At 34.7% G+C, this 7,489-nt stretch overlaps 1 protein-coding gene across 2 annotated transcripts; it reads right to left on the bottom strand.

The window, feature by feature from the left end:
- On the bottom strand, positions 1–6,824 carry LOC143564375 (TMV resistance protein N-like). 2 transcript variants are annotated; one of them, XR_013140857.1, is made up of 5 exons: positions 6,296–6,824; positions 4,995–6,102; positions 4,608–4,901; positions 3,511–4,523; positions 1–373 (listed from the first exon to the last, which is right to left on the bottom strand). XR_013140857.1 is itself a non-coding variant. In XM_077051676.1 (4 exons), exons 1-4 carry the CDS (start codon positions 6,778–6,780, stop codon positions 3,561–3,563), a joined length of 2,850 nt encoding a protein of 949 aa, XP_076907791.1. In that variant the 5' UTR covers positions 6,781–6,824; the 3' UTR covers positions 3,401–3,560. The 2 variants fall into 2 exon arrangements, 1 of the variants encoding a protein (XP_076907791.1); XM_077051676.1 differs by lacking the exon at positions 1–373 and having other exon boundaries at positions 3,401–4,523.
- Positions 6,825–7,489: the final 665 nt, after the last annotated feature.

Consider the following 7,489-nt stretch of genomic DNA (forward strand, 5'->3'; position numbering starts at 1 on the left):
GTTGTTTGTTGTCAAGTTAAAGAGGCTAATCGAAATCTATTAAGTTACTTCTACACGCAAATAGGAAGGAGGGACGCAATTATAGTCAAAGTCAATCAAACTTGTAATGTTTGACTAATGAAAGTCAAACTTATTCTTATGTGTAAAACTTTATAAGAAAACATTATTATGTTCAAACGAAAAAAAACATAGTATTTATCCAAAACATATATCAACTTACAAGAAGATTCATTAATACCAATGTTCAACAAAATTTACATAACAGAAAAGTGTTGAAAGCCGTAGACCTGTTGTCTCTTAGAATACGAGCAAGTACCTTCTTCATTTCCGAGGACCGTCCACTGTTTCTTTGCATTGGTGTAGATAATAGATCCTAGAACAGAAAATTAAAAAGTAGACTGATAAAATCAGTGATTATAGCAGAAAATTCAAAGAAAAACACATTAGTTTGACTTTCCATGATGGTCAAACTGTGTTCACAAGTTTAAATAGAACAGGAATTTTGTGTATAAAAGAAGCTTTGAACATAGAAGCATGTGATCTGTGATTAGTTTAGCAAAATTAGATCATGTGAGCTAATGAAAAACATTATGCGATCAGCAACATTAGAAGCACAGGTAACATGTTACACGTACATTCAGATCGACTGCATAATATTTACAAACCTGCTCCTTGCACCAGTTAAAAAAATTGATCCAAAACTGAAGTAACCGAACTAAAGCAAACCGACGCCCGATTCAGATTCGGTTTCGCGTGTAAGTAAAAGCGAAAAAAAGGAACTGAACCGAACCAAACCAAACTAATAGATTTTTTATTTTTCTTTTAAAACATATGTAATTTATAATAGTTTAATATATAGTTAACCCAAATGTATAATAATCGTATTTATTATTAACTAACAAAAGAACTTTAAGGCCTAGATTCTTTATTTTTGGCTAACCGGAAAAAACTAAAACTAAACCGAACCCAAACCAATAACCGAAACCAATTTAATTCGGTTTTAATCCAAAACCGAACCGAACCGAACCGAACCGAACCATGCACACCCCACTACTATCCAGTGTGCTAATTTCAGTACTAGATGACCGTCAAAGTTAAAATTTTGTTAAAACAATTATGTTCAAACTAGCTTTTCATAGTTTTGGTGCATGACCAATTTTGAGTTTTTAGTCAAGTTTGAATTTTTTGTCAAAGTTGACTTTCTTAGGGTCAGATCTGAGTATTTAAAATATTTGACTATTTTTTTCCACATTTGACCAATTCTGAATCAGCTTTGACTTTAGGAAAAACTTGTTTTTCATTATCATTCTGGCCCGGAAATACAGCTGGCAGCACCATGCTCTTAGGACTGCTATTTACTTGATACATGATACTGCAGTTGAGTAGCTGAGTGGTACTAATCCTCATAGTCACCTTATTGAAGTCATTGCATTAATGGAAGTATCTACAAGATCATGAGGTGATTTATGATGGCAAAAGCTATTTAGGTGGAGTTCCAAACTTCTATTGACTTTATTTTGTATTATAGGATGGTTTATGGTAAGTTCAGATGCCTCTGAAAGGTTTTTGTCAAAAAGGGTATTTTGGTCATTATGGATCAGATGAAAAAGAGAAGAAAGCTGGTCAAAACTGGCACTCCTATTTGGTTTGACTTTTTGGGGTGAACTGTGACTTCTGAAGGTAATACGAAAGTCAACAGAACGTGCATATCGGAATTGGTCAACAGGACTGCTATTTGCTTGGTACATGATACTGCAACTGGGAAATGTTTGAAGTTCATGTGATATGCTTTGGAGTTACAATTCTAAGTGGGCCTAAAGTGGTCCAGACCTGTTAGTTAACTGAAGTGAACAAAATGGGGCCCATTCCTTCACCTCAAGACCGCAGAAACCCACCTGTTAGTTGACCGCATAAGCACCTGCTCCAGACCCGTTATTTGACCGATATGCAGAAGCACATTTTAGAAGGATTGGGTCAAACACGTCATCTTATATTTTGTATGGTATCGGATACACTTAGGAGCATGAATGCTTGATTCCCAAAGCGGTTGTTTATTGTTAAATTGCTTCTACACGCAAATAGTAAGGAGGGAAGTAACTGTAGTCAAAGTCAATTAAACTTGCAATGTTTGACTAATGAAGTCAACTAATTCTAATGTGTAAAACTTTATAAGTAAACATTATTATAAGTTATTTATTCAAACAAAAAAGAAAATACAATGTTTCATTCATCTATACAAAAAAACATATATCAACTTGCAAGAAGATTAATTAATACTAATGTTCAACAACAATCATATAACAGAAAAGTTTTGAAAACCGTAGACCTGTTGTCTCTTAGCATATGAGCAAATACCTTCTTCATTACCGTGGACCCGTCCACTGTTTCATTGCATTGGTGTAGATAATAAATCCTAGAGTAGAAAAGAAAAACATAGACTGATAAAATCAGTGATTACAGCAAAAAAATTCGAAGGTTAAGTCATTTAAGTTATTCATACAGTTATTCTTTTAGTTTAGTTAGAATAAGAGAAACAAATATCTTCCAGAAATGTTTAAACAAGCACAAGCTAGAAATAAGTAACAATATAATGTTTGTAGTTAGATTGAATTCAAAGAAAACCACGGAAGTTTGACTTTCCATAATGGTCAAACTGTGTTCACAAGTTTAAATAGAACAGAAGTTTTATGTATAAACGACAAACAAGCTTTGAAAACACGTAGAGATGGTTTAATTTTAAGTATATGACAGTTGACCTTTAGTTAAAATTATGAGATCAGCAACATCAGAAGAAGCACAGGTAACATGTTAAAAATAAGTAAATAAAGATAACTTTGATCGGTTAGTACAGTACTTGCATGAATCCGAAGAAATCGTTCCAAAACCTAAATAACCGAAAAGACCAAACCAAAATAATCGAACCGAACCGAACTAATAGATTTTTAGTTTTTATTTTAAAATTTAAGTAATTTATAATAGTTTAATATATATATTTAACCCAAATATTTTAGCCTAACGTATAATAATTAATTAAAAATTAACTAATTTACTTTTAAATAACAAAAAAACTAAGTACCAAATTCACTAAACAAAAACCGAACTGAACCCAAACCAATAACCGAAACCAATTGGTTTTTTGAAAATCTTCGGTTTAGCCCGAAACCAAATGAATCGAACCGACCCATACACACCCTCTAGTATCCAATGAGCTAATTTCAATACAAAATCTTGACTAATAAGGTCAAGCATCTTGATTTCTAACTTCAAAACTAATACATGATAATACCCAACTACTAACGAAAGATAAATTAATTGTTTCATTTAATGAATTGCATCCCCCATTGCTTTGTTTGTATGCATAAAAATGAAACCCAAAAAGCAAGACAGCTGCAATAAAAAATAATAAAATAACTTCTGAAAAACTCATAAAATATCATGAATGAATGCCAAAAAGAAGCAGAGTAATTATCAACTGGTGTGTGTATTGGAGTAATTTGTGAAGAAACATACCAGTTGAGTTGATTGGGTAGGCACACGATGAAGAGGTGAAGAGAAGCAGACTATATGGTTCTCTGTGATTTGGTTCGTCTGGATTCTGATTCTGATTTCGATTCCGATTCCGATTCGCTATCATCGTCGTAATTGGATCTCTCGACTTCCAGACCTTTTATCAAAGAAATGCTGTGTGGAAGATGAGTTATGCCTGTATCCCCAATACATAATGATTTTAAACATTCTAAATTACCCATTTCCTCAGGCAATTTCTCAATCCTCTTACAATCTTGAAGATCCAACTTCCTGAGACGTTTCAACTTACAGATGCTGCTTGGAATTTCTCTTAAATTAGAGCAATTTTCCAGATATAATTCCTCCAAAGATTCTAATTCACCAACATCCTCTGGTAATTTCTCAAGACTATAACAATCAAGAAGACGTAGGGTTTTCAGACGTTTCAACATACAAATGCTATTAGGGAGATGTTTAACTTTTGTACCAGATAAATTAAGGAATCCTAAACATTCCAATTGCCCAAGGTCCTCTGGCAATTCCTCTATGCCACTGAATCCAAGGTAAAGAGTTGTCAAATGTTGTAGACTACAAATGCTTCCTGGAAGACTCTTAAGTCTTCTGCAAAAAGAGAGATATAGAGAGACAAGGTTATGAAGATTTCCAATTGATGAGGGTATTTCTGATATATCTTCATTATATGAAAGATTCAGCTGTAGCAAACGATTGTTGGAGTGCCCTGTGACTATACAACCAGGGAATTCCCTTAGATCTAATCCACTTACATTAAGAAACTCAAGTGATTCCAACTCCTCATTAAAAATTTCAGACTTCAAATTTCTGCATAAATATAAGTTTAGGTAGACTAGGCTTTTTAGACATCCCCTGCCCACGTCAAGTTTTACCAAATCACGACATTGTTCAAGATTTAACCTCTCGAGTTTGGGAGTCAGCCCAAGGTCAAGGCTCCTCAACTTTGAATTACTCAAGTCAAGGAATTTGAGCTTCTCCATAACCTATCACAAGATGAAAAGAGAACAAAATAAGGTAAACATATATCAGTAGTATAACATTCAAGAATCACCAACCAACCATATTACCTTTCCCTCTTTCCAAAGATGTTCGATTTTACTATAACGCATTTCAAGTGCAACAAGATTATTTGCTTCAAACGTTTTGGGTAAACACCAGTGGGGGTAGTTGTACCAATACAGATATCGTAACGAATTTGGAAACTGTAGGCGAGCTTCTTCAATCTTCCCACAGTAATCATAATAACTCTTGAACGAGTTGTAGTTCACAATAAGGCATCTAAGTTTCTTCATGTTTCCAAGACCTTCTAAAAAAATACCAGGAGTGGTTCTTAGAGCTATACATTTTGTTGCTTCATTGACCTGTAATTCAAGAGCAATGATCATAAAAGTTGTGTTATGACAGATGATAAATTATGTGGTTCATCTCCACCTTCAGATAAAAAGGATTCTTACCAAGTTATCAGCCATGACTTGTTCGATTTCCTCCTGAACCCATAAGCGGCTGTGTTTGTTGGGCTCATCCGGATGTTCACGACGCACAATATTCTTGGCCATTTCTACTAAGTGGTCATGCATGTTTATAATGTTTCTACCAAAAGCGTCTTTTGAAGTCGCTATTAGAGATTTTTGCTCGAGAACTTTTAAACCTGGTTTAGCAAAAAATCCAGAGCTTTCAAGTATTTTTATTACTTTGTCTTTCTCCCAACCTCGGAGGAAGCATGCCACATCTAGGAATATTTTCTTGTAATCATCCTCTAGGTTTTTATAACTTAGCTCCAATATTCTAAGAGTTTCCTGCAACGGAATTTCTTTGAGTCTCTCTAGTGCATCTTCCCATTCGCTATCATCCTTACCACACAAATGTGAACCCAAAACTTTAATTATTAAAGGAAGACCAGAAGCATAACTTAAAACTTTCAGTGAATGCCTTTCAAACTCTTTAGTTGGTTTATCTTTCCCAAATGCATGCCAGTTGAAGAGGCGAATTGCTTCCTCCTTTGATAAAAGAGTGACATCACGTATCCATTTTACTCTATGTGCTACGAGCACTTGCCCATCTCTAGTAGTTATTATAATTCTACTTCCTGGCTTGAACCAAGAAGTATCACCGGCTAACATCTCAAGCTGGTCTTTATGATCCACATCATCGAGAACAACCATAACTTTTTTACCACACAACTTCTTTCTCATTAAGTTTCTCCCTTCATGAACACCACTAACACTAATGCCTTTATCCTTTAATACATCACTAAGGACTTGTTCTTGCAACTTCTCCAATCCAAACTTTGAGGCTTTTTCCCTCACGTTCTCAACAAAGCTTTTGCCATCAAAATTAATGGACAATTTATCAAATATAGCACGTGCCAAAGTTGTTTTCCCTGCACCTCCCATGCCCTTGATGCCTATCATGCGAACATCACTTAAACCAATCTCTAAAGACTGATCCAGAGCTTGCATTCTTTGTTCCATGCCTATCAAATTCTTATCAACAGTAATATCATTGAGATTTAACTCAAGTGAAACCTTCTCAACAATTTTTTTTATGACTTTAGCTTCATCCCTGTAGATCGCAGAAGAAAATTTAATTAATCAAGTTGCACAAGAAGCCATGCAAATAAATATTTTTTTAGGTCTATACTGCACTATTTGTAAAGCGAGTGTGCATATTTCATGTTTTAATGTTCATCTTGCAACAAGACTTAATTATACTTTTATAATTTGACAATAGAACATGAGACGTTGAAGGAATTTACCCATCAGCGGTCTTCCTCAAATCCCAACCAGACAAATTGGCTGCTTCTTCAAGAGCCTCCCTCCACTCTCTAACCTCTGACTCATTCTTGTTCGTATGCATGGCAAAGGCTTCTCCAACTGATCCGGTTTGTTTTCGGACTTCAGAGGGATCCACATCGTAGAACACGGGAAAAGCAGTATGCTCGTTCGTCTTATGACACTCCATGATCTCCAGAAGCTCGTTTAAGCACCATGATGAAGTTGCGTAGTTTTTGGAAAAAACAATAATGTAGAATCTCGAGTCTCTAATTGCTTGTAAAAGCTCATCACTGATCTTTTTTCCTTTCTCGAGTCTCTCGTCGTCTTTGAACGTGTTAATACCTTGGTGCTCAAGAGCAGCATAAAGATGACCGACAAAGGTCTTGCGAGTGTCTTCACCACGGAAGCTCAAAAACACGTCGAACTGGTAGCTCTTGTTTGGAAGGTATGAACTTGAAGAAGCCATTGAAAGTATGCTAATGCTTGAGAGATTATAAAAGATCAAATCTGTTTTGATGAAATTTTCTCCAGATGGTTGAAAAGAAAATATGATGTAAGGAATGTTTTGATTGCAAAGAAAATATGATGAGCTTGAGCAAAGATGTGAACACAAGGAGATATTAAAGTCAATAATCCAAGCAATGTAATTTCCACGAAAGCCGTAGGCAGCAACTTGGATCATAAATACATGGGACCTATCTATTTAATTTAGGTTTACTTTTGAAAGCCACACAAGAAACCGACAAGCAACAACTTGGGTCCTAAATGGGCCATATCTCTTTGGTTATTTTGTGTTTACTTTTCAAAGTCTTCTAATTCTATGATGTAATGAGTTTTGTATCCATTGTATTTCATACATCCACCATGTTTGCACCCTGCCTAGCTGATAGAAATCAATGTCATGATAAATGAAAATGTTAAAACATAAAATTCATTTACATTTAATCAATTCATGAATACAGCTATTATAATAAATACAACTATTATAATTACCAATCTTCTTAAATTGTTCGTGTATTTATAGACAAATAGATAATCTATGAAGAGTCGAGACGACACAAAAGTTTAATTATTTGATTCACAATCTTAATAAAGTAACTAAAAAATTCACTTAGGAGCATGATTCCCAAAGCGGTTGTTTATTGTCAAGTTGCTTCTACAAGCAAATAGTAAGG

Source organism: Bidens hawaiensis, unplaced genomic scaffold (genome assembly GCF_021521415.1).
Source record: "Bidens hawaiensis isolate Kalapana, Puna unplaced genomic scaffold, B.hawaiensis_p1.1 tig00021996_1, whole genome shotgun sequence".
NCBI lineage: Eukaryota > Viridiplantae > Streptophyta > Magnoliopsida > Asterales > Asteraceae > Bidens > Bidens hawaiensis.